Source organism: Halichoerus grypus, chromosome 14 (genome assembly GCF_964656455.1).
Source record: "Halichoerus grypus chromosome 14, mHalGry1.hap1.1, whole genome shotgun sequence".
Classification (NCBI taxonomy): Eukaryota; Metazoa; Chordata; class Mammalia; order Carnivora; family Phocidae; genus Halichoerus; species Halichoerus grypus.
Genome location: NC_135725.1, coordinates 11727734 through 11755086, shown reverse-complemented (window position 1 = coordinate 11755086; position 27353 = coordinate 11727734). Strand labels below are relative to the sequence as shown.

Genomic DNA, 27353 nt, shown 5'->3' with positions numbered 1-27353 from the left:
ATGGGGAACAGAGGTCCTGCTGGTCTGCACCACTTAATGTACCACAAAAAAAGTGCTAGAGCCAGATGACAGCCCAGCTCCTGATGAAAAGCCTCCTTTCCAAAGGCTCATTCAGGTAGTTAAAGGACACAAGCAAACTAAGTCATCATATAACCAGTGTATCTTCTTCCATCCACAAAAGGTGACTTTTATTTACCAAATACACAGATTTGAGTCAGTGTCTTCAGGACTGCTCAGAAATTCATGGTACTGCACTAAATGGTTTATAAATTTTAGCACCAAGATTGATAGAGACACAATCGAGGACATATTTATAATACAACTCTGTTTTGAGTAAGCTGAATTTCTAACTCAAAGCTAAACACCTTTGTGGCAGTTCATATTATGAAAGACTCTTAATGGAAACCAAGACTCTTCTTCTTTCCTAAATTCAGTGTATTTTTGATTCATACAAGCCTAAATTCCTAGGCCGTCTTGTTTAACTTCTAAATATCATCTAACTTCTAAACATCTAAACAACCTTTAAAGAGTGAATGTGGGAGTATAAATTGATGCAACTTTTCTAGGAAGCAATTTGGCAGTAGATATTAAGAGCCTTAAAAATGTTCCTTATGCTTTTGCTCAGTAATTGCACTTCTGAGAAGCTACCTGCAGAAAAGGATTAAAATGCTGATCATTGATGTACGGAAATGGATTATACACAGAGGTACATCGCATGTAAAAGAGACAAAAAACTGGAAACAATCCAAACTACTAAAGATAGCAGAATTGTCTAGTAATGAAGTCACAGGATATACTATTTTGCAGTTAACTAGCAATGATGCATACCTGAGTTTTAACTATCTGTGAGAAACGTTCATGATAGAATGTTAAATAGAAACAGTAGAAAACGGGCGCCTCGGTGGCTCAGTTGGTTAAGCATCTTTTTTTTTTTTTGAGAGAGAGAGAGAACGAGAGAGAGAGATCACATGAGGGGGGGAGGGTCCGAGGGAGAAGCAGACTCCCTGCTGAGCGGGGAGCCGGATGCGGGACTCGGATCCTGGGACTCCAGGATCATGACCTGAGCGGAAGGCAGTCGCTTAACCAACTGAGCCAGCCAGGCGCCCAGCATCTGACTCTTGATTTTGGCTCAGGTCGTGATCTCAGGGTCATGAGGATAAGCCCACATGGGGCTCCGTGCTCAGCAGGGAGTCTGCTTGTCCCTCCCCAACCCCTCACCCCAAGCCACCCCCCCACTGTGCTCACCCTCTCTCAAATGAATGAATAAAATCCTTAAAAAAAAAAAAAAAAAAGGAGAAAGTAGAAAACAGAACTGCAAATACGGTATACCCCTAATTATAACACATACAGACATCCACAAATATGTACTCTGAGGAAATGCACTAAAATTATCTGAAGGATGAGATGCTGGGTAAGTTTCATTTTCTTTTCCACATGGGTCTCCATTTTCATGTTCAGCAAGGAGTGTGTTCTCATTTCATGATCACTAATTGAAATAAAAGTTGCTTTCAGAAATAGAAACGAGTGTAGAAATCTACCACAAAGCAAATTATTGATTGCAGTATCCTTTTTATTAAATTATAAAACTGTTGTCAATACACACACTTTTGGAAATACGGTTTTTTGAAGTATCTGCTTTTGTGGAGCACATGGTTTTAAAGGAACAAAAAATTTCTATACCAATTCCTTGGTCTTCAAGCTATTTAGCACTGGTAACTGAACTACCAAGTATAGCTACTATATATACAGTCAGATTTTATGGAAAATATTACAAAGACAAATGCCTTGAAAAGATGACACAGTGCAGAGAAAACCATAGCTCGTAAGCTGGTAAAAAACTTTAGTCAAAATGTTTTAGTCCTGGGGATTAACATAACAATAAAAAAAACACTAGCACATGGAAAAAAAAAAATGTTTTAGTCCATTATGGCTTTGCATAAAGCTTCAGAGGAAGAAAATTTAAGACACTTCTCATCAAAGGCACTTAGAATTGTAATATTTCTTTGAATTTAGTTTGAGTCTGACAGTATTTTAATTCCTTTTCCACATTCTGTCTCTCACTGAAACAGTCCTCTAAGGCAGATATTGATGAGGGAAAATAGTTATCACTTCTTAATATACATGTTAAAAATATGCAAATGAATTAATACAGAATTTGGTCCACTGAAACAGGTAACAGTATCAGACTGTAGTGTTTTTCTTAATTCTGAGCAAAAGGCCATAAACTCCCGAGACCCAGTTCCACAGAGCCTTCAGTTCTTAATTTCCATTGGCTGACCCCTGGGCTCCCCTTGAGGAGACGGGAGTTCAGGTCCCACATCTCCACAGTGTATTTTCACTAGAAAGAACCATCCCGTGGCTCAGTGGGAGCATTGCTCTGAAGCGGTGGCCGCGGAGAGACAGAAGAGTCGGTTCGCAGTCCTCTATAATTCTGTGTCCCGGTACCGGGAAGGCTGGCCGTAATAACCTCGCTTTGAGTGTTCTGACAGCTGCTGGCGGTATTCTTCCTCTTCAGCATCACTGCCATAACTTCCTCTGGGATCCTGGTAGAGTCTGGAAGGACCTTTCTGGGGCTCAGGTGGCCTGGAACTAACAAAGTGAGAGTGTTAAATGCATCACAGCTCATCCAGGGCTTCTGACTGCCCCGTGGAAGTGCGGCCATGTGCCCAGGACTGATTGCAAACCTCTGAGACACACGCCACACTCTGCTGACAGACCAGGGACACTTTTGGCCCCGCTGCAGGTTCATCGTCAGGGAGTAACAGGTTAAGGCCAGTGCCCACGTGGGCAGTGAGTGAGGAAGCCAGCCCTGTGCTCCCTGACCTAAGAATTCCCCGATTGGACCGACGGTGCCTTCCCCACCTGTGTCTTTGGCTACAAGCTCATCCAGCAGAGTGACTTCTCTTCTAGTTTCAGTCAACTAGGGGCCACCTGGTTGGCTGTACCACGGTTCAATTGTTAAAGAAGAAATTTGCCTCTAGTTTTCTACTGCTATAAAACTAAACTCTAGCTTCCAGTCACATTGGCCACAAGAAAATGTGACTTGTTTTTTTCTATTCTTGGAAGCAGGACAATCCAGTATTAAAACCTCGACAGGAAGACACTGCCATAATTCCTAATGTTTATGTAGCATTTTAAATATAAAGCATCTTACCAACACTGGTCAATTGATTGTCACCTTCTCTTCAGACTGCAGTTCAGCACAAGTGGCCTGACTTTGCTATGTGATGCAAAGGAATTAAGGAGCTTGACTAAGAGCCAGAATATATTGAATAAGAGCCACAATTAGTATCTAAACCCAGGAATTTTGCTCATGTGCTATCCCAATACAGTTTAGCATATCTGTGCTTCAGTGTGTCAAAGGGGACTAATTTGAAATGTCAGTGATTACACTTTGTCGGTTTTACTTACTATGAAATTTTGGCTCTATAATCTTTACAATTAAATTTGACTGAATAAGGGGGCGTCTGAGTGGTGCAGTTGGTTAAGCGTCCGACTCTTGGTTTCATCTCAGGTCGTGATCTCAGGGTCCTGGGATCGAGCCCTGTGTCTGGCACAGTGCTCACTGTGGAGTTTGCTTGAGATTCTCTCTCCCTCTCCCTCTGCCCCTCTTGCTTGTGCTCTCTCTCTCTCTCTCTCTGAAATAAATCAATCTTTAAAAAAATTTTTTTGGACTGAATAAGGTAAATAGTTGGCCAGGAAAAAAAATGTTGTCTTGTTACACTGAAAAGTAGGTGAAGAAATTCTTTCTCAGGAGTCCAGGCCCCCTTTTTACACCTAATACTGCTGAGCAGCCCTTACCTTGTGTGCTGGGAAAGGCCAGGGTCTGGCTTGTGTGTTTTGATTGGAACTGCATAGATATCAGGATGCTTCTGAGCAATTTCAATCTGTAGTAATTACAGGGGAAGAAAAAAAGAACAAAAGGGAAAGAATGAATAATTGCTGGGTGGCTTGCTGGTTTCTTGCTGGTCCCATTTTCCAATCCCATTTTAAATAGAGGAGGAAAAACAGAAGCAACTCTCTAGTTTTTATGGTTGTATGTGATTGCCTAGTATTACATGTCAAATAAGAAAAATGTTTAAAAGCAATGAAATTCTGCCACATGCTACAACAAGGACAAATACTGTATGATTCCATTTAACTGGGGTTCCTAAGTAGTCAAATTCATGAAGACAGACAGTAGTATGGTGATTACCAGGGATGGGGGAGGGGGTAATGGGGGGAGGTTCAGTGAGGAGGGATGAAAAAGTTCTGGAGATGGATGGTGGTGAGGATTGGAGAACACTGTAAATGTACTTAATGCCACTGAACACTTAAAAAATAGTTAAAATGGGAAAAAATGGTTAAAATGGTAAATGTTATGTATATTTTACTGCCAAAACAAACAAACAAAACAAAAAAAGAAAAATGCTCAGAAGCACTGCTGCTGTTGTGAGTCTTAAATGAAGAAAAACTCCCATACTGGGCAGAGTATGTTCCATGAGTCTTTACTTACATTCTTCTTTGACTTGTGAAAGGTTAGATGTGCATATGGTACAAAAATTCAAACAGTATCAAAAAGTACAATCTATGGGCCTTTCATTTTAGCATCCAAGGTTTGCTTGGTTTCTATGGCAAATCTGGGAGCAAATTAAAATTCAGTTACCAAACAAATACAACACATGTTCTAAGGAAAAATAACTTCAGAGAGGCACTGATTCTCTTGTCCTACTTCCCCATTCCAGAACCTGATCTAAGTTCTGAGGTATGAAAAGCAGAATCTTTTTCACCTATACTGTTAGGCTTTCTTGATTAGAAGAAAGAGGGACACAGTGATAGCTGGTAATCTGGAAATGATATACACATAGCCTGTGGTATCAGGCACGTGAACATCCTCTTCATGTCTGTACCAGGGAAAAAAGGACTGCAAATCATGACATGAAATGAAACTGAACATTTTTACTCTTGACATGCTAAGGCAATCTAGTGATTTAAAAACAATTACCCTTGCGTTCTGTGCTTCTTGGAGCTCTTGCATTCTCTGTAATCTTGCCTTGTGATCCATCTTCTCAAATATTTTTACTTTGCCCAGGACAGACTTGGGAGTGCCTTCTTGCTCCTCACTGCCCTCTCCTACCTCCTCACACTCTGGGGGAGGGACAGGAGTGGAGGGCTTCAGTATAGACCTTCCAAAGGCAGGTTTTGCTGCAACAGGAGGGGGATAACCTTTGGTAGATGCCCCGGAAACTTCATTACCAGCAACGGCTGAAGGGTTTGACTTATATTCATGGGATCTGGAGAAGTCAAAGGATTCTTCTCTGTTCTGGGTTTTGGCCTGCAGAGAACAATGAACATATTTTTACCCTGGGCTTTCCATTTATTTTCAAATCTGTATTAGTGATTTAATACACTCCCATTTCCTGATCAGTTTCCAGAGATGGTCAACAAATACCATTCTGACAAGGAATCAAATACTGCAGGACAAACAGCCACTGGTTGGGCATCCTGAGCCCTACCTTGCTTCCTACAAAAAAGTACTAAGAGCTCTAGGAAACCAGGGGGGTGTTGGGGAAGGGCTGGGAGGCCTGCAAGTGTAGAGGCAGATCAGACCTATTTTTGTACTAGAAGAGATTAAGATTAGTATCTTGGAGAAGACCTCAGAACAAGTCAGGGGGATTCAGGATCGAAGAGTGGGATCCTGAGTTCACATACCAAGGGTGCATTCCCTAGCCCAGAGGGAAGGCCTCTGTCCAGCCATGAATGAGACTTCAATCCTAGGCCTGCTTGTACATTTTCAGTGATACATTTTATGAGGTCACTTATTTCTGACAGCTCACATAATCAGTGATTACTTTCTTCCTATCTAAACTATTGAGTTAAATGGAGAAATTTTATTGGGTTATTAGGGAAAGCCTCTATTTATAGATTTGATTCAGAAAGGGGGTCAAAAATGATATGGCATACACCATGTGTTATTATTGATTCTGTTCTGAGTAATGATTTAATTTAAAAATAAATTAAGCTGTCCTCATAATGAGAGGCATCATAAACAGTGGTGGTGATTGTTTTCTATAATAAATCACCGGTAGGGATTTTCTGGTATCTCTAAATCAGACTGTGGGCAGAAAACTCTAACTGAAAAAGAAAAACAGATTCTGAGATCGGTGCTTCTGGACATTCAGTATTTGTCAAACTTTTATTCTTGCTGAAAGAAAATTTTAAATAAAAAATAATAAATGATGGGACGCTTGGGTGGCTCAGTCGGTTAAGCGGCTGCCTTCGGCCCGGGTCATGATCCCAGGGTCCTGGGATCGAGTCCCACATCGGGCTCCTTGCCCAGCAGGGAGCCTGCTTCTCCCTCTCTCTCCTTCTGCTTGTGCTCTCTCTGTCAAATAAATAAAATCTTTAAAAAAAATAAAAATAAAAATAAATGAATAAGTAAATAAATAAATAAAATACCAACAGTTCTAAAACTGTATGCTCTCTTAAAACTGCCTTTCCTTCTTTTCACTCTTCCCTAATTTTGGGGTTCACCCAACAAACCAAAAGACACGTTTTAATAGCAAAAGAGTAAGCCAAAACCATAATTCAACACCATCTCATTGTGTGCTCTTCCTGGCTATGCAGGAAGCTGTCCAGGTATCTGCTTATTCTTCCTCCCCATCGTGGGCTTCCCAGCCACATACCTTAGGTGGTTCTGGCTTGAATGCTGGGGGTGGGCTACTGTCCCTAAGTTGATCTCTGCTAGCAGCCCTCCTCATCTGAGCTCGTGGCTCTGGGCTGGGCTTCCTTATGCTCTACAAGACATAAAGGTTCATTCACAACAAGAAGATCCCAGCAAAAAGAAGAGAACACTCATCTACTTTGCTGGACTTCTGCCAAGTTGCAAGAATTCAGAAGTTGAGGTTCATAACTTGTGTAAATTAGGATACTGACCCAGTGCTTCTTTACTGAAAAGGCAGATACCAGCATATTTCCATTAGCAAATGCTTAAGATTTTTTTTTTTAACTAGCATCCATTGTAGTAGTCTCTTGCTTTAAAATAATCCCCCCCAAAGTCCTCCTAAAGTCTAAAATCTCTTTTATCACTTACAGCTGTTAATATTTTTAAGCATAAGCTCATCTACCTGTAGCTATTAGGGAGTTAATTTATTCTTTATAACTTGTCTACTGGTATGTACTAATTTTTTGGCCTTGGTGGGTTTTATCCCCCATTCAACTTATTTTTTGGTACTTCTGTTTCATAAAGAGTAAAACCATTCACCAAAATGAGCTGACTTGCTAAAGAGAAGTCCACAAGAATAACTATTCAAATATATGGATAACCTCATCTCCATTATCCCAATGTTCTCTGAGGTGTAACTACTAATTGGTCCTAACTTAGTGCCTGTTGACACGATCTCTAGGATCACAGAAGTTGTCTATTCACTGGTGGATGCACAGTACGCATGATCAGATGTATATTTGATCATAAACTCAATTAAAAAATTGAAGTACAAGAGAGAAGGAAACTGATGGGGAAATACTTAGGAGTTTTGGCAAGATTAGAAAGGTTAAAGGTAGGATGGATAAGAAAAAGCAAGGATACCTAAAAGTACAAAGAAACCTAATCAAAGGTTACAAGTAAATACAACAAAATTGTATTTAAAAATAATGTTCCACTTGTAATTTGACAGCTGGCACATAAAGCTGTTTAGTGAATCCATCATGCTTGAGAACATCAGTGTGATGAGTGCTGATCACTCAACCTCTCCCAGCACGTCGTTCCTGTCTGGCTTTCCCATGAACCACAAATGCTATTGTACAGGCATTGACTTAGAATCAGAAACCCCCTAAAGGTCATCTGTTCCAGCTCTAAGGAATACCTTCCACAGCACCCTGAATAAACAGCTGTCCAGAAGAATTCAAGTGAAACAGCAGAAACTCCTTTCCCTGCTCATGGCCTCAGAGCCTGTGGCCTGCCTCGCCTCACCTCCTCGTGCTGCACCGGCTCCGAGGAGCGGGTGATGGAAGACACCAGTGGCTCCTCAGCTGGCTCATCCAGCTCATTGTCAGTGTAGGCGCCTCCTTCGCCGTCGGTGTCTTCAAAGTCACTGATGAGGCGGCTGTCGCAACTCAGATAGTCTGCGCCCATGGCAGTTAAGTAGGACATGCGGTCTTCAGGGTCATCATCCATCCCTTCCATCTAGAGGAATTTGTTTCGGAGGGTCAGTGGGGCCAACATGGCTCCTGGGAGTAGGGACTCAAGAAAATTCCCAAGGGCACAGCCAAGTGACTGAAACTTTGACATGTTCTAGAAAGGGAAGTCAGCTTTATTTTCCTTAAATCACTTGGCTTGAGATTACTATGTTAACTTTTTGTGCAGGGATTCAAACTAGGAACCCACCACCCTATCTATCCTTACTACCATCCTGTATCCCAATACTGAGCCATGCTTCCTCAGATTGTTGTGCTTCTCTTCAAGACTTTGGGCTCCTTTCAACCTTTTTCTGCTAATACTGTCTCTTGTAATAATATATGCTGCCTGGTGCTGCATACCTCTCCATTCCTCCGCAAGATTCTCAAATCCTTGAGGAAGGAAGCTGTGTCCTGTTCAACCTGTTCTCACAAAGGAGGCTATAGCACAGAACCTCAGCAGGCTGTAAGCACTCAGAAGATGCTAGACACCTTGACTAAATATGCAGTTTCCAAAGGGCAAGACTAGGACTCAACAATCTAATTGGTTAATTGAGTCATTTTCGCAACAAAATCTTCCTCTGACCTCTCACAAACTAGTTCAATTCAGCTGGACTACAGAATACCAGCACCAAAGCCTGAGAACCACAAGAAATTGTATAATCTTTTTGCTTCCCCCCTTCAGTAGAACTGTGGGTAAACTACCTGCAAGGATGAGAAGCTAGCCAATTTTAGAAGCCTACACAAGGTTCCAAACACCCTCTTACCAACCTACTCGAATTCCGAATTCCTAGGACACGTCTCCTCCAATCTTCTAAGCAAATGATTCCAACTCTGCTAGCTTTTCCTTTTTTTTTTTTTTATTAATTTTTAAATATATTCTCCATGACCCTTATCCTCACCTCTCCCTTCCATGCTGACTTTCCCATATCCTTAGTAAGAAAGCTGTGGAGCTCAGCACAAGATCTTGTAAGCTCTGATTAGTGTGCTTGGAATACAACACTAGTTACTACGTTAAAAGTAAAAGGGAAGTGAATGTAGGGTCACATACATCACATTCTACTTTTCTTTGAAAAGTCCCTTCATTTTATTACTTTTTCAGAGAATTTGTAAAATTTCAAACTTGATTAGCACATATGCTGGAATCACTTCAAATGGGCATGGTTTGACTACATTCACTACCCTCCTGAGAAAAGATTCAGAACATGGACTCTCACCTCGTAGCAGAGTATCTATGCCACATACCTTTCCTTCAGAGACCCAAACTGCTTCTCCTTGCTGATGCTGAATTGTGTCCTTCAAGCTTCCAAACCAGCTATCATTGGCTGAATTTAGGTTGATAGTAGCTATAGAAATGTAAACAAAAGGTTTGCATCAATTTCCAGAGGAATGTTTATTAAAAATGCTACTTCACATAATTTTACTCATTTTTGTCATATTTGAATTAAAACTTTGGCAAATGCAAGAGAAAGTACACACATATTTGAACAATAAATCCCTTTAGTTGAATGTAATTAAAACCATTACTGCTCTAGCTGTTGGGAGATTACATTACAGATGAATGTTCTAAAGCTAAAAATGAATTACTTTCTTTTCAGAATGTCTATTTTTCAGAAAAGCTACCTTTAAAAGGTATGTTTAACAATTGTGTTTTTAGGAGCAAAGAAAACACATCTAAACAAACCTAAAAGTACTGTATTTTTAAGATCGTTACATAGGCATGGATGTTATAAATAAGAAAAGCATACACAAATTTACTGTTGGATATCTCCAAAAAAAATACTAAAGGTAACATTTAAGTTATATAATTTTGATAGGCTTAAATATTTTAGAATATGTATACAGATTAACCAAACTCTACAGGTGTGTATTTAAAGAATATGTATTTTCTATTCAGAATGAAATATACCTTATATAATAGTACTATGGATCAACCAAGCACTTTTCCAAATACCTTACATGGATGAGCTCATTTCTTGTTTATCCAAACCTTAAAAAGTAGGTATCACTACTGTCCCCATTTTACAGAAGAGAAATTGAGGCACAGTATTGAGAGTATCTAGCCCAAGGCCTCACACCAAACAAGTGAAGAAACCTAGATACAAGCTCAGAAGTTTGCTTTTAGAACCTATGGCCTTAGCCACCATACGGCACAGCCCATCTAAAAACAAATACAAGGGTGCCTGTGTGGCTCAGATGGTTAAGTGTCTGCCTTCGGCTCAGGTCATGATCCCGGGGTCCTGGGATCGAGTCCTGCATCAGGATCCCTGCTCCTTGGGGAGCCTGCTTCTCCCTCTGCCTCTCATGAATAAATAAATAAAATCTTTAAAAATAATAAAAATAAAAACAAATACAAAATATCAACCAAGTAAAACATATGCAGTCATTCTCCAGCAATATGAATTTATGGACCTAACAGGGATAAACTGGTCAAGCAAATTGCTCCAGAATAATAAATTAAGTCGGGCCTAAAATAATCAGACTGCAGGTAAATTAGGATATTTTTTTAAACTGTGTCATAGCCTTTTATTAAAGGATATGGCATTATGTGTAGCACCCAAAAGAAAACTGGGGCTCGGTAAAAGTTAGGCCCCCTGGTCCATCTATCCTGAAGTCTGTGTAATGCCATATACATACATACATATATGTGTGTGTGTGTGTGTGTGTGTATATATATATATATATATAGCCAAAAAAGAACCATAAAGCAATTTGTAAGCAATTATATTTCAAGTTTTCTTCTGAATAACCTGTACCATTCTTTCATTTAAAATGTTCTAACCCTGACCGTGCAAAGTCCTGAATGAGCTTAGAATTTCCTTCATATCAGTTATTTATAGCATTAGAATAAGCTGATACATTGCACAACTCAAGGAAAATTAACCTTGATTCCTTGGGCTTTTGTATCCTGGTCACTGCACTTTGCAAAGATTTTTATTTTTATTTTTAAAGATTTTATTTATTTGACAGAGACAAAGTAAGAGAAGGAACACAAGCAGAGGGCATGGGAGAGGGAGAAGCAGGCTTCCCGCTAAGCAGGGAGCCCGACACGGGGCTCGATCCCAAGACTCTGGAATCATGACCTGAGCTGAAGGCAGATGCTTAACAACTGAGCCACCCAGGCACCCCTGCACTTTGCAAAGATTATTGTGCTCTTGGGTAAAATATGATGCCATAGTATTTAAATATGGAAGTGAGGTTATACACCCCAGAAACAAAATGAGTGGTTTGCAGTAAATGTATACATTAAGCTGCTTTTTGAGCTTTATGTTGGAGTTATTTAAGATGAATATAATCTGTATTTATCGTGAGGAAAACCTAAAGTTAAAAGGGCCATTTATGAAATGAAGAAAATATGTTCATGCCTCCTGATACAATGAAAAAGTCATAAGACCTTACTGAATTCACACTGAATCAAGTATATGGGAAAGAAAAAAAACAACCAAACCCTCATAGTAGCTAATTTCTTAAGCCCCCTATAAAGGTAACACAGACTAAGCTGGTACCATGCAATTCATGCACTTGACCTACTTTTAAGATGTGGGTGGCACAACTTGATATTGCCTTCCCTTGCAATCAAGTACCTTTGGTTTACTGTTGGCTTTTGCTCATTAGGTTTTTCAGATTCTTTGTGAGCATTATTATACGCTATATGTATGAGTTAATTCCTGTTGCTCCCAACCTCTGGACTAGGCCTAAATCCCTTGGATAGGCCTAATGCATCTCTCAAACTCCAGACAGTGAATTATCTAAAGAATCTGCACTCAGCCTCTGTCTTGGCTGGGAGTCCTGGGACTCTGAGGGCATCCATTTCCAGCCCCAGCACAAGTATGGTCATTACTCCCTCCCCAGCCAAGGAGGGTGTTGGGAAGTGCCAAGTGCAACAGGAGAAGGTGATATGTATGGCTGGATGGGTAGGGAGAAAGTGGAATGACTGTGAAGGATACTGGCTTTCTTTTTAGAATGATGAAAACATCCTTAAGATTGATTGTGGTGATGGCTGTACAGCTCTGAATATACTAAAAACCACTGAATTGTACACTTTAAATGGGTAAATTATAGGGTATGTAAATTAAATCTCAATAAACCTATTCATGTGGCAGGTACCCCCTCTAAACGAGCAACCATCAACCAAGGTGCCCCAGCCAGAGTATAGCACCTTCCATCTGCTTCCTCTGGTTACCAGTCTCTATATTCCCTTGGGAAACCAAGAATTGGCTACTGCAGTTGGGGTTTTTTCAGCTGGTACAAGTTTCACTTTTTCCCTCAAGCCTTTTCAAAGACTATAATGACATGGAACTATTTTTTTTTAACATGTAATATTGAAAGATAATAAAATAGGTTTAATATCACTAATAATAATCAGTAGCCTTTGTTTAGGACTTACAGAGTCCCAGAACTGAACTGTAAAAATTTCACATTACTGAAACCTGGGGAAGCTGATAAAGTGTGAGAATATCCTGTAGTACTTGAAAAATCCCACAATTTCACATAAATGGTGGCCCTGCTTGGGTTTCTCAGTCCACAGTTCCATTTCATTGGTCTTCAAACCATGAACTGAGTACTTCAGGAATTTCAAGAAAACATGTAATTCAAACCTTATGTTTGGAAAAATTAACTGTGACAAGCACACACTAAAGCATTCTGTAAGGAAGGGCAGCCTAACATTTTAACTTACAATGATAATTAACTCGCTTCGGGGCAGATCTCAGAATAAAGCTTCCCTTGTCATCTCCACTTAACGGAGGAGTACCTTGAGTTTACAAGGGGAGTCATTTTAATATTGTCATAATTAAATACTCCTCTGCGGGAAACGGGAGCTTCTCATTACTGTGCAACAAGGGAAAAATAGGATATTGAGCCTGGGGAGACCACCTGCAACCTGGATTTTGAATTACTGTATTCATCAGCTCAGTTCTATTCTTCCTACTCTTAAGTCAAAAAAAATGCCGTAAGTTTATTTCCCTTCCTGGTATCTCCTATCCTCACATGAACCCCAAATTCAACTCTAAGGCAAGCCCCTAGTCATTCAGTTGACTTAAGCAAAGGTGGGCAGAGGGGATGAAGTGGGGGTAGGTTTAATATCAGTCACAACCTTGCAGGTCTTGGTTAAGTGGATGAATTATCTGTTAAATGGAGGAATTACACTCTATGACCCTTTCTGGCATTAAAAAATACATCTGTGCTGTAACATACAGAAAAGTGGATACACAGTCAGAGACACCACAGTGTTATCTGGGCTCAGCCATACACTAGACGTGTGACCTTGCAGAAGTTGCTGGCCTTTCTTACGGTCCAATAAGCAAACATGAAAGGCTGACCAGTGTTAGCTACTGCTATAATAAAAATAGTAATAATATTATTACCGTAAGTAGTAGCAGAAGTAAAAACAACAGAGGAAACATTATGTATGAATGTATCAAAAACACAAGCTCTTAAGACTCTACATTCACAAAAACCCAGTTTTATTATAGACCACTCTCTCCTGTACATTTGGCTTAATTACCTGTCAGTTTCAGCATTTCACCACAGTGGTAAATAGTGCATCTCTTTAACAAGAGAAGCCAGTGACAATAAAACAAGAGTCCAATGTGGAAATACATTCATCTACTCGCCACCCGCCCCCTCCCTCCCTCCCCAGTGTCAGATCCACTAGAAATGACCTAAGTAGAGGGAGAGCAGCACTGAACTCGAAAGGCTGTCGTTATCCTAAGGATGTTCTATCCATACAGTCCCTTCATGCTGCTCCCACAAAACTGCTTGACCAAAAACTTGACATAACCCTTTTAAACCCTGATTTATACCACATTCACAGAACTAGTCACATATATAGGTCTTGCATATATTCAGTTACTAAACATGCTACATTCTTAGATTTTTTTACTTCTATAAGGAATAGCAGCAGTGGGTCTTAATTTCAGGAACTTAAAAAAATTCTATTATGTGAAATTTTAACCATATACAAAGTAGAGAGAACATGAACTTCCTTGTCTACATTACCCAGCTTCCACAACTGTCAACTCTTGGCCAGTCTTGTCTATATCCCCACCCACTCTCCTCACCAAAGATAATTTAAGCAAATGCTAGGCATCATATTAGGCCATCCATAAATATTTTATTTAGTATACATTTCTAGAAGATAAAGACTCTATTTTTAAACATAATCACAGTATCATTTATTATCCTAAAAATGAGAGTAATAAATCCTCAATATCATCTAATACACAGAGTGTTCAAGTTTCTATTTTGGGGACCATTTTAAATAATGAAACCAAGTTCCTACCACTCTGTTAGTGCACACATGCATGGTAAATAGAGAACAGTGATAGAATCTATATAGAGATGTGGGTGTTAGATGGTGCATTGGGCTCAATCACTGGCCTGCAGTCCCACACAAAAATTTGAACCCATCAAAATGACCAATTTTTGCATGTCATGGATCTTTACGATCATTTTCAATCAAAATTAAATATATAAATGCCATGAGTCTAGTTATCATTTTATAGGATTAGTTTCTTTTCAAAGAGTCATGAATAGGATTTCAGATTACTCTTCTTCAGATTATTTTCTTTTTTTTTTTATTTTTATTTTTTTAAAGATTTTATTTATTTATTTGACACAGAGAGAGACAGCGAGAGAGGGAACACAAACAGGGGGAGTGGGAGAGGGAGAAGCAGGCTTCCCGCGGAGCAGGGAGCCCGATGCGGGGCTCGATCCCAGGACCCTGAGATCATGACCCGAGCCGAAGGCAGTCGCCCAACCAACTGAGCCACCCAGGCGCCCCTTCAGATTATTTTCTTACTTCTTCCATTCTTCAATTCTCTATTTCCCACTGTGGAGCAAAGAGACAACATTTTAAATTTCACTTACCTGTAAAAAGATGTGCACAAGTTTTTTTAAGCTTGTTGGCTTGATCATATAACTTCCGAGAACTTTTGTTGGACGTTGGATTCAACCTCTGTCTCAAGGTTTTGACACCTTGTCTAGAGTCTGGGTTGAAAAAAATCACAATCGGAAACCACTGAGTATAATTCAACAGGTCCACAGCTTTAGGAGTCACATCCAATAGTGCATGCTTGTCCTGTTAGAAATGGGGAAAAGTTATGTAAATGAGTATGTAAAGTCACAGAGCAGCAAAGAGTTTGTCTTAAGGATACATCAGGTAAAACTTGTCAGTTTAAACCAAAAAGCAGAAAACAATTTCCTCCACATTATGCCCACTTCTGAGTAAACGAATTAACAGGTTATTTGGTATAATGTTGAGAACTCTGAAAAAAACCAGTATTTCACTGCCACTGAACATCGACTGGTTTCCACACAATGCAACAGCTTACGTTTATATTCATTTTTTTATCATTAACATTTAATGATTATTAAAATACAGATTCTGTTCCAAAAAGACTGCAGCAAACTGTGACCCAATTCTTTCTGACAACATGGCCTTTGGATGAGCTTCCTCACCTGTTCGATAATTTGCCGCACAGTATTTAACCGCACCACCCCACTGGATTTCTCGGATCCTGCATCTTTTGGTTCTGTTTCTGCAAAAGCAAAACAAAGAGCTAAGTAATTTTTTTTAGAAATCAGGACCAAAGACTCCAACCCAGCATCAGCAATGATGGAACATCTGACATCAGGAGCCGCCCTGAAGAGACCATGAAAAGGGCCCACACCACCTCTTTAAGTGAAATCTAATCATGAGGAAGGAGGCAGTCTGACAGGTGAGACAGGGGCGTGGACTCTGCAAGACAGCAAGATAGAAAATGAGGCAGAAAACAGGAGGATTCTAGAAAGACATAAACAGACTATATACTAAGTATTACTATATCATTGTTAAATTTCCTGGCTGTGATGATGTAGTGTGGTTGTACAGGAGAAGAATGTCCTTGTGCTGAGGAGATTCACATGGGTAAAAAATGTTATAATGTCTGCAACTGAATTTCAAACAGTTCAAAAGAAATTTTTTAAATTGTGTAAGTGTCTATGTCTATGGTAGGGGATGTATAAGGCAAACTTTCTGATCGGTGACAGTGACTCCATGTGCAGGATATGTGGGCATTCATTATTTTTTTCATTTATCCTGTGTATTAGATATTTTTCAAAATAAAAATTGGGAGAGAAAAAAATCATCAACAGACTTACTAGCAGTTTGGAACAGGTCCGGTAACTCATTTGCCAACTTTTCCAGTGCTATATCTGCTATAGGGCCAAATAAGACCACAGGTCTCTTGAAACCAGCTGAAATGAGACAAGAAAGGCCATGGAAACACATTTCCTCAGCTACTAAGATAAGAAGCAAAAGTATTTTACAGGCTAGTGATAACATGACTAAATGAAGAAATTGTGTTCTCCCTCCCCCAATTCAGCCCCGCTCTTTTCTGAAGAATATGCCTCACTCCTCTCCCCAGGACCAAAAATAACTTTGCTATTAGTAATATATATAAATTTCTGAATGGTAGTATTAAAAACAATTACTGAAGACGTGGAAATACACCGCCATGTAGGAATCTACACAGCTCACTTTTTTTTTTTTTTTTTAAGATTTTATTTATTTATTTGAGAGAGGATGAGAGGAGAGAGAGAGCACATGAGAGGGGGGAGGGTCAGAGGGAGAAGCAGACTCCCCGCTGAGCAGGGAGCCCGATGCGGGACTCGATCCCGGGACTCCAGGATCATGACCTGAGCCGAAGGCAGTCGCTTAACCAACTGAGCCACCCAGGCGCCCTACACAGCTCACTTTTTTGAAAGTCTTATTTCATGTATGAATATGATAACACTCTAGCCTGGCTTTGGTTTAAGTAGTGTGGTAAGTTTGAACCTGACTATTACAGTCTGAAAATGAAGAAAAACAGGCTCAGAGCCCAGTCAGATCATTTCCTGGCCCCACTTGGCTTTCTTACCTTCTCGCAGCAAAACCCTCTCATAAGCCGGGAACTTGGTGCTAACTGACACAACAGCTGTCAGATCTTCCCGACTCTTCCTTAAGTTTTTCTTCACACCAGATCTCTGGCCACGCATTCTCCAGAAATCTGCTCTGTCCCCAGCATTGTCTCTCTGGGCATTCTGAACGCTGGCCATTTGTTCAGCTCTGAGAGAAGAAACCACAGATAGTAAATCTCTAAAGCCAGAAAATGCACAAATGAAGTTAAAATTAACCAAAACCAGTCAATGTTGTTTATGAACTTGGGATTACAGAAGATGCAGCTTGAGATTGGAAAAAGTTTCACAGAGTGGGAAATGTGGGAACTTTCTTTACCCCGTGGAAGCAGAGAAAGGCTGGGTGCACATAACATCTACCAGAAATAGCTCAGTAACACAATAAACTTGGCTCATTCTGGTAGGCTGGTATACAGTAAACATAACCAAAATCCCTGCCAAAGTACAATTATCTTTCTTACTTTCCCCAGTCAGCCAACCAACAAGTGTTAACTGGGGCGCATAAGCCTCTCCCAAGGCTGAGGGCCAGACAGTGGTCAAGCGCAACTCGTCTCTGAGAGCTGTGTCGATGCACTCCAGCCACTCTGGCACCTGTCTGCATGCAGTGCGAGGTATGCTATGCGAGGTAGCAGACACTCCATAGCAAACTGCTTAAACACCAGCCAGGGATAACAACCAACGACATGATGCTAACTAAATACAGCAAACCAGTTGGTGGCTATCTCAAAGTCCCAGGCCACTTCTCATGAACCAGAAGTAGGTGATGGGAGAGGACACAAAGACAAATGATGAAGTCATGTGGGGCTTCCTCTCTGAGCAGGAAAGGGACTGTAATTGATTTATGGGGGGAAAGCTTAAGAGAGGTGTATGGGAGTATGTGATCTCAGATACCTGCTTTTGTTGGGGATTAAACCTTTCTCCAATTCGTTTCCAATCCTCACAGCCAGCCAGTGGCCCAGCTTGCCATCGTACAGCGTATCTACGACTCGGAAGACCTCCCCCCTGGTGAAGGCCAGGCTCTGTGGGGTTTCCTTCTCACATTCAAAGTGGCTTCTTATAAAAAATGAATCCCCTCTGCCACAAGCCAGGATGTCTCTATACACTGAAAAACAAAAGCATTCTTGTATGTTGCAGTCTGCTTAGCCAGAGGTCTTTTCTTGAAGAGTTACCAGCTTCTTCTATTTCTATCACCCTTTTTACTTCTCTTCATTTAGTAAACTCAGTGGACAGGCCGTATGGGAATCAGGAAGTAACCTCAAACAGGAAGAAGTTAGATTTCATTAGTTGCTGTGATGGTTAATTTTGTGTGTCAACTTGACTGGGCCACAGGGTGCCCAGATATTTGGTCAAATGTTCTGTGTGTGTAACTGAGGGTGTTATGGAATGAGATTAACATTTAAATTGGTAGACTGAGTAAAACAGATTGTGCTCCTACTGGGTATTTACCCGAAAGATACAAATGTAGTGAACCGAAGGGGTACGTGCACCCCAATGTTTATAGCAGCAATGTCCACAATAGCCAAACTGTGGGAAGAGTCAACATGTCCATCAACAAATGAATGGATAAAGAAGATGTGGTGTATATATACAATGGAACATTATGCAGCCATCAAAAAAACCCAAAATCTTGCCATTTACAACAACGGGGATGGAACTAGAGGATATTATGCTAAGCGAAATAAGTCAATCAGAGAAAGACAAGTATCATATGATCTCCCTGATATGAGGAATTTGAGAAACAAGGCAGAGGATCATAGGGGAAGGGAGGGAAAAATGAAACAAGACAAAACCCGAGACGGAGACAAACCATAAGAGACTCTTAATCTCAGGAAACAAACTGAGGGTTGCTGGAGTGGTGGGGGGTGAGAGGGATGGGGTGGCTGGGTGATGGACACTGGGGAGAGTATGTGCTATGGTGAGCACTGTGAATTGCATTAAGACTGATGAATCACAGACCTGTACCCCTGAAACAAATATGCATTATATGTTTAAAAAAAAAAAAAGATAGTAGGAAGGGAAAAATGAAGGGGGGGGGAATCGGAGGGGGAGACAAACCATGAGAGACTATGGACTCTGAGAAACAAACTGAGGGTTTTAGGGGGGAGGGGGTGGGGGGACGGGTTAGCCTGGTGATGGGTATTAAAGAGGGCACGTACTGCATGGAGCACTGGGTGTTATACGCAAACAATGAATCATGGAACACTACATCAAAAACTAATGATGGTAACATATGGTGACTACCATAACATAATAATAAAAAAAAAACAGATTGTGCTCCCTCGTGTGGTGGGCCTTGTCAATCAGTTGAAGGCCTGAATAAAACAGAAAGGTGAATGAACCCTTCTCCAAGTAAGAAAAAAATGAACTCTTCCTGCTTTATGAACTAGGACATCAGCTTTCTTCCTGCCTTCAGACTCAAATGGAAACATCAGCTCTTCCTGGATTGTGAGCTTGCCAGCCTTCAGACTGTGACTACACTATCAGCTCTTCCAGTTGTCAGGCCTCCAGACTTGGACTGGAACCAAATCATTGGCTCTCCTGGGTCTCCAACCTGCCAACTCACCCTGCAGGCCTTGGGAGTTGCCAGCCTCCATAATCATGTGAGATAGTTCCTTATAATAAACCTCTATCTACATATACACACACCCCCTATGGATTCTGTTTCTCTACAGAACCCGAATACACTTGCCAATCAACCTCTGAAGCCGACTGGGAAGATGCTATCAACCCCCATTTTACAGATGAGAACAATGAGGCCTGCAAGGGTGCAGCAATTTGTCAGACTGATAAGCATTAATGTGGAAGCTGACCCAAAGACGTGGCCCTTTGCATCTTTCATATGGAAAAGTCAGTAAACTCCAGACAATAGTTAAGGATAGATCACTATTCAGAAAAGCAGTTTTATTCCAAATTGACACAACTGGTAAAATTATTTCAGTGTACAGAAAACATTTCTATAGAACACTAAGTGGTACCCAAATTTTCTCCACATACCTGTGACCCAGAAATTGAGTGTGAAGATATACTTCAAATTTTTAATACCCAGACTTACCTATTCTGGTCCCAAGATAGCTCTCTCATCCTTCCCCCACTCCCCAAATTAAACTAATGACCAGATTTGCTCACCATCAGCTCGGCTCTGAGCTAAAATCGTCACCATTTCACCTTTGGGGATTTCGAGCAGGTAGAGAACAGCGTCTTCCCGAACCAGCCCTCTGAAATCCTGTGTGTTCACCTGACAGGAAGGTCAAACAGAAAGACAACAAAAACAACAAAAAAGAAGTCATTTTTGGGCGCCTGGGTGGCTCAGTTGGTTAAGCGACTGCCTTCGGCTCAGGTTGTGATCCTGGAGTCCCTGGATCGAGTCCCGCATCGGGCTCCCTGCTCAGCAGGGAGTCTGCTTCTCCCTCTGACCCTCCCCCCTCTCATGTGCTCTCTCTCATTCTCTCTCTCTCAAATAAATAAATAAAATCTAAAAAAAAAAAAAAAAAAAAAAAAAGTCATTTTTAAAAAGATGCCACCTAAGATTTTTATCTGTTTGCTTTTGTCAGGGCCCACCCAAAGAAAAACCCAGATGTAAAAAAAGTCTTTAGTGTCCCAACACAAGCCCTCCCATTACCTGCTATGGGCCTGGGCTGTGTGCACATCACCACACCTTCCTGTCTCCCCATACTGCTAACCGTCCCTTAGAAATATGCCATTCCATCAAGGATTTGTCACTGAATCATATTAAAATTTCTTGCTATGCTTGTGTGTCTGTCTCTTCTTGAGTTTCCCACAGAGGTGGTCAGGGAGGTAATATACAATTATGAAACATAACTATAATGCTATAGGGAGTGGTGGAGTCTTATGGCAAACAGACACGCTGGCCCAGCTTAAGGTATTAACACTTTAAATTGATTCAAAGAAAAGCCTGAAAATAAAAATCCAATTCTACCTTTCTCCTATAGCTTCTCTCACCTAAAAGGTTTTTAATATGAAATTGAAGAGCATTAGCCTAATACATAGGCTTATATATTTAAACTTCTGGCACACACTTATTTCTGGCAAGGAACCACAACATTTATCCCCCACCGACCAGAGAGGACACAGTAAATAGCTTTTGAAAGATGTTAGAAAGCAAGTAAAACTGAAATGTGGCACAAAGAAGAAGACATTTTGGGATCTTTGTGCAGTACCTTTAAAATCATTTTAAAACAGAATTACAAATAGTTAAGTATAAAAATTATTTTTAAAGTACCTAATATTTTAATAATAAAGAAGTAAAAAGATAAATTCCTATGAAATATTTTTTTCAATCATTGAGGACTATAGAATCCTTTATCATTGAAAAAAGTCAATAATTGAGCCTAATTTAAGGTTGGAATTTGTGATTAAGTAAAAATAGGCATTAGGTTGACACTTGGTGCTTTTGAAATGAAGTAATTTGTTAAAGCAATCTCATTAACTTTTCCTTTGAAACAATATTTAGCGTTTAAGAGATCTCATTCCCATCTTTCTATCCCCCAGTTAGGGATCATCACACTTTAGGTCTAATCCTTTCTTGTGCCATTTATCTATGTAGACCTGAATCTGTGTGTATGGCCACATGTTTTCATATGCACTGTATGTGCTTTTATTTCAAGACGACAAGGCCATAGGGCTTAAGGGAAGACCTTGAGGGTCCCTTTGTCCATCCTATGGCCATGTGGGACAAACCTTCCATCAAGCCAAAAATACAGTGGTCAAAATTAAGTCACATGTGGTAACTACTTAAAAACTTAGGAGTTTCTTTCTCTTTTCCATCCCATAAAAGTTTCTGAAAGAGAAGTAAGAACCATACCAGGTAAATTATAAGCAAAGAGACAGTCAAGCCAAGCATGAAAACACAGACTTCTGCTACTGGGAAGGCATACATCCTGCCACAGCACACTAGTGCGTTCGCTCCATTTGTCAGTCTGCCACCTTTACAAAGGGAAGAGCTGCACTTAAAAACCCTCAGCAGAAAAAAGTTATTAGTAAATGTACAGACTTCATCACATATATTCAATTTGGCCATGAAAAGGAACATCGAAACAAATTACAGTTAAAAAGGCCAGGACAGGGGCGCCTGGGTGGCTCAGTCATTAGGCGTCTGCCTTCGGCTCAGGTCGTGGTCCTGGGATCAAGCCTCCCATCGGGCTCCCTGCTCGGCGGGAAGCCTGCTTCTCCCTCTCCCACTCCCCCTGCTTGTGTTCCCTCTCTCGCTGTCTCTCCGTCAAATAAATAAAAATTTAAAAAAGGCCAGGACAGCACTTTGATACTGGAAGGTTAGGTTGTACAGTCCTCTCCACGAAAACACCCTCTTCCGTTACCTATTTAGTGGTCTACAGGCCTAGCCATGTTTCCTGTGATCCTGAAGAGGATTCGGTATCAGCTACAGCTTTTGACTGTAGAGCAGCTTCTCTGCCCCAATAGGCGAACTCAGTCTTTTTAGACCCTTTGTAGAACTGAGGGCTCCTTTAACAGAAAATTTATTTACGCCCAAGAACCAGGACCATCTATCTTTTGTCTGACTTTCAGATGGGATGGGGGGGGCGCCAGTTCCCATATTTTTTTCCTTGTCTTTCACCAGGGTAATAACAGGAAACAAGACACGTTCGTAAGTATAAACGTTGCATACCATGACTTTTACCCATGGAAATGACTCTCCCCATCTTTAACAACTTACAGAGAAGTTTGTCAAGCCCGGAGGTGAAGTCACTATTTTTTTCATGGAAATTCAGAAAATCTCTCTTCCCCCCGGATACAAAAATATTTTATCCTTGAACCTTCATGAGCAAAGGCTTCCAAATTCCTGACTTCCTATGGCCCCACGCTAGTTAGAAAATAATGCTTTTTCGGGCGCCTGGGTGGCTCAGTTGGTTGAGCGACTGCCTTCGGCTCAGGTCATGATCCTGGAGTCCCTGGATCGAGTCCCGCATCGGGCTCCCTGCTCGGCAGGGAGCCTGCTTCTCCCTATGACCCTCCTCCCTCTCATGTACTCGCTCTCTCTCATTCTCTCTGTCTCAAATAAATAAATAAAATCTTTAAAAAAAAAAAAAAAAAAAAAAAGAAAATAATGCTTTTTCTTCTTTGGCATCAGCTCAAGAGTAAATTGGTATGAGCTGGCACTCTGATGGGATTGTTATCAGTAGCACTTGGTAAATGGTATTTCCTAGGATCATGTGGTACCACGAGGTTCACTCAGATATATTTAGTCTTCAAGACCCTGACCAGAGCCAGAGGGTCTAGAATATCACTGGAAAGCTTCAGCAAAGCTCATGATCAAGTTTTGCCCTTCATCTGCTCCAGAAATGAAATCTGAACTGCAATGAGGCCAAGAGCCAAGAAGGAAGAGGACCACCTATTTTTGTGCTCTATTGCCTGCTTCCTTGGGAATTGTGCAACTTTTTTTCTCCCCTCTCCTTTGAACTGAGATGCTTCTACCAGACCCCCTAATAACTCGTAAGAAATGCAAGTTTACAGAAGCAGAAATTCCAGTAAAGACGGTTCCCTAGGAACTGTCTATATTTTTATATAATCACAAGATACTTGACATTCTCAACGTTTATTTAGAAGTCAATGGACAATGTATCTCATGAAATGTCAAAGCTGAGTTATTTATTGTTAAGATGTTATTTGAGACAGAGCAAGAGAGAGAGAGAGAGCACAAGGAGGGTGGAGGGGCTGAGGGAGAGGGAGAAGCAGGCTCCCTGCTGAGTAGGGAGCCCGACGGAGGGGCTCAATCCCAGGACCCTGAGATCATGACCTGAGCCAAAGGCAGACACTCAACTGACTGAGCCACCCAGTGCCCCTGTTTGTTTTTCAAAACCAATAGATTATATAAACATACATACTTAGAGTATGTATTTCTCATATAAACATACATACAGTAACCTTAATATTTGATTAACTAATTAACTGTTCCTGGTCAATTTTAGATGTAAACAACATACTGAGTGGCAGCAACTTGTTATTTTCCAATGGTGAGAAGAAAAGACATTGTCCTTCCTATTTTGTGCCAGAAACTCTGCTAAATGCCTTGTGAATGTTACCCATTCTAATCTTCCCAGGGCCCCTACAAGGCAGGTATTCTCATCCCCATTGAACAGATACAGAAACCTGAGTCTCAGGGTTGAACAAGGGTCACAGAACTAATGAGAGGCTGGGGCAGGATTCAAGGCTAGAGATCTAAGCCAATAGCCAGCTCTGTTCAAGTACAGCACATGGCCTTAAGAGTGACAACGAGACAAGGAATCAACAAAAACCAAACATTAGCAAGACCTTTTGAGAGATCTTCCTCCCAGGCCTTAAGTTAGAATCTCAATTTTTTTTTTGTTAAGCAAACTAATAAAAATCTTTGCAAGGGTCTTGAACACTATAAATTCCAACAGACACAGGGATGAGTTTTGGGTTCCAGGACTGAGCAGACAGGGCCCATTTGAGGGAAACAGACCTTGCACATGGCATCAACAAACCTGCAGCTGGTCTATTTTCACAAGCTAGACTACTTCCTCTTCCCTTTCATAAGACCCCAGAAAACCCCACTCCTTCCCAGTAATGTCTAGAAACAGGGATGGTCTTTCCTACCTTCAGAATCTGGTCCCCTTCTTGAAGGCCTTCTTGTTCTGCCGAGGTACCCTCTTGAATGCCAGCCACAAATATCCCAACGTCATTGCCACCAGCCAGCCGGAGGCCCACGCTGTCTCCCTTCTTAAACCTCACCATTTTGGTGTTGGGACTACAATGAGTACAGTTTTAGAAAAGAAAGAAGGGAGATTTTTCTTTGTAAAGAGGGAAACAACATTAGCAGTGAAAGATTTCATTTCTTCTAGCTGTAGAGAGATTCACATGTTAAAAAGCTCTCCTTTTTATCTCTTTATCTTTTTGGGGACTGTGAGATGAATATCAGTAGGCCCACTTAACTGGTTAGTAAGTAGAAATACAGATGCTTAAATAAACTCATTCCAGATCAGAAAGCAAACAGAAGGCAGGGTTGGGCCATCTGACTCCCAGTTCAGGATTCTTCCAAAGGAAAGCCTGCTGCCACCACAGCCTCGGTTCAGCAAGACCAGATCCTACTCCAGGAGCTGCTGCTCTTGACCACCACTGAACCAGGGGTTCTCATTATCCAGAGCACAGCACTGTGTCATTTCTCCCCTCCCTCCACACACTAGGATCATCAGGATACTGCAGCCCCTACAGAGGCCCTGTAGTAAAGCCATACTTCACCTATATGGGAGTTACTGATCTAGTGAACTCAAATACTCAGAATCACATTCTGGAAAAGTAGCCAGATAAGTAGACAAGCATTCAAAGTTAACATCACAAAGTTCCCCCAATTCCACATTTTACGTTCCTACAAGTTATTTCTTTCTCGTAAACACCAGCAATAGGGGTAGGTTAAAGGTGGCTAATTATATGCAAAATCATCATCTATAGTTAAAAAACACCATTCTTCTGGATTTCAGTTAACGAGACTGAGTTGTGAGGAAGGAGAAAGGAAGAGAGTGAAACTGAAATACATACCCATATATTGCTTCATCTTCAGGACTAGGATGAAGAAAAGTTCTTGGGGCTGCTTTTGGTTGAGGAGCTGTGGGTAAAAAAATGTATCATTACCAACCTGGATTAACAGGAGTGAGTCTGTCTCTACAAAGATCATAAAATCCACAAAATTCAAGTCTGTACCTTATGTTACATATATCCCATCATATCAAACAACAAAAATAAGTCTTTAAAGTGAAGTTTAATGTTGAGGCATTAGCAGGTGCCAATGGTTTCTCAAAATAAGCAGGGTAACAAATGAAACTTCCAAAATGCAAGGTGCACAATCACATGCAAAAGAAGAGAGTATTTTTATAACTTAAAAAACACATAAATTTGTCTTTTCCATCAACAAATATTTAAGCATGTAAAATCATGATGGTAATTTTAGGGTGATGGGGGCAGGGCTGGGGGATGGGGTGGAGATCAGAAGCAGGAGACAAAAGGACTTCAACTAATCAATTAAGAGAAAACGTGACTGTGACAGGATTAGAAATAGATATATTTGGTCTCTGCCCCCAGTTCCTGATACACAGCTCCTAAAATCCCTGTAATTTCAGGAGTGGTAGGGGTGCCAGGGGCATCTTCAGCTCTCTGCTTTGTCTTCAATTCCTGACACAGAACTGCTACATCCCTTGGAATTTCCTGCGTCGTAGAGGATCTCTTGATCTCAAGAGATAACTCCTAGATAGCCTTGGATGGGGGCTGGTCACCAGAAAGAGCAAGCCATGATTAGAAGCTTGAAACTTTCAGCCTACCTCCCCACCATCTGGGAGGGGACAGGGGTTGGAGACTGAGGTAATCATTGATCACGAACATGACAGAGACTCCATAAAATCCATAAACTATGGAGTTTGGAGTGCTTCAGGATTGGTGAACTCATCGAGATACTGGGAAGTGTGGTATGCCTGGAGATGTCCTCTCAGACATGGCAGCTCTGTGCCCCTTGCCCTGTACCTTGCTTCCATTTGGCTGTTCTTCAGTTGTAGCCTTTATAAGAACTGGTAATAGTAAGTAAAGGGCTTTCCTGAGTTCTGTGAGCCAACCTAGCAAATTATCAAACCTGAGTGAGGAGGGGGTTGTGGGATCCCTTTGTTCAGAGCTGGCTGGACAAAAGTACAGGTGGCACCTGGGAATTGGGAGTGGTGTCTGAAGTGGAAGCAACTTATTGGAGTTCTTACTGGAAGCATCCTTCACCTGCGGGGTCTGCACTAATCCTGGGTAGACAGTGCCAGAACTGAACAGAAAAGACAACCAGTTGGTGTCTGGAGAATTTGAGAATTGGTAGCTGAGTAGGGGAGAAACCCACACATTTGCTGTCAGAAATGTTACGAGCAGAGCAGTTTGGGTTGGGATCAGCGATGACACAAGGACCGTAACTAATCAAATATAACAAAATGTGATCAATCTGTTGGCATATGGAAAGGGCTGTTATTCTTTATGTTTTTTCAGTATTAAAAGAGACTGGAGTCCTCTTCCATGTATAAGAATGATTTTTTAAAATTTCTCTCTCCTTCTGGCCACCCTCTGGAATTCCCAAGAGCACACTTTTGAACACATTTAAAAGGACCCTCACCTGGTGGTTCCTCTTGGTATCTGGGTTCCTTGCTGTTCTCTGTGCCAACCGCAGCTGCAATATCCCCCGTGGACTTGAAGGGAGTGGGTGTGGCGCCCATTCTGGACCATCTGTTCTGCATGTCCTCTCTTGAACTTAA

The 27353-nt window shown here is 41.1% G+C and overlaps 1 protein-coding gene across 8 annotated transcripts in view; it reads right to left on the bottom strand.

Annotated features, from left to right (window-relative positions):
* Nucleotides 1–1549: 1549 nt before the first annotated feature.
* The window catches only part of TJP2 (tight junction protein 2), a 123790-nt gene continuing 97986 nt past the window's right edge, over nt 1550–27353 (bottom strand). For 4 of the 8 annotated variants that reach the window (XM_078062125.1, XM_078062119.1, XM_078062120.1 and 1 more), the window contains 15 exons: nt 27215–27348; nt 25621–25687; nt 24682–24832; nt 20218–20326; nt 17983–18193; nt 17055–17242; nt 16297–16392; nt 15616–15695; nt 15025–15235; nt 9400–9500; nt 7952–8164; nt 6666–6776; nt 4985–5314; nt 3802–3887; nt 1550–2589 (listed from right to left, as the gene is read on the bottom strand). In XM_078062125.1, coding sequence (XP_077918251.1) covers nt 2424–2589; nt 3802–3887; nt 4985–5314; nt 6666–6776; nt 7952–8164; nt 9400–9500; nt 15025–15235; nt 15616–15695; nt 16297–16392; nt 17055–17242; nt 17983–18193; nt 20218–20326; nt 24682–24832; nt 25621–25687; nt 27215–27348 — 2254 coding nt within the window. In that variant the 3' untranslated portion in view covers nt 1550–2423. The remainder of the gene's footprint in view (nt 2590–3801; nt 3888–4984; nt 5315–6665; nt 6777–7951; nt 8165–9399; nt 9501–15024; nt 15236–15615; nt 15696–16296; nt 16393–17054; nt 17243–17982; nt 18194–20217; nt 20327–24681; nt 24833–25620; nt 25688–27214; nt 27349–27353) is intronic. The other 4 variants (XM_078062122.1, XM_078062121.1, XM_078062124.1 and 1 more) reach the window with 2 other exon arrangements.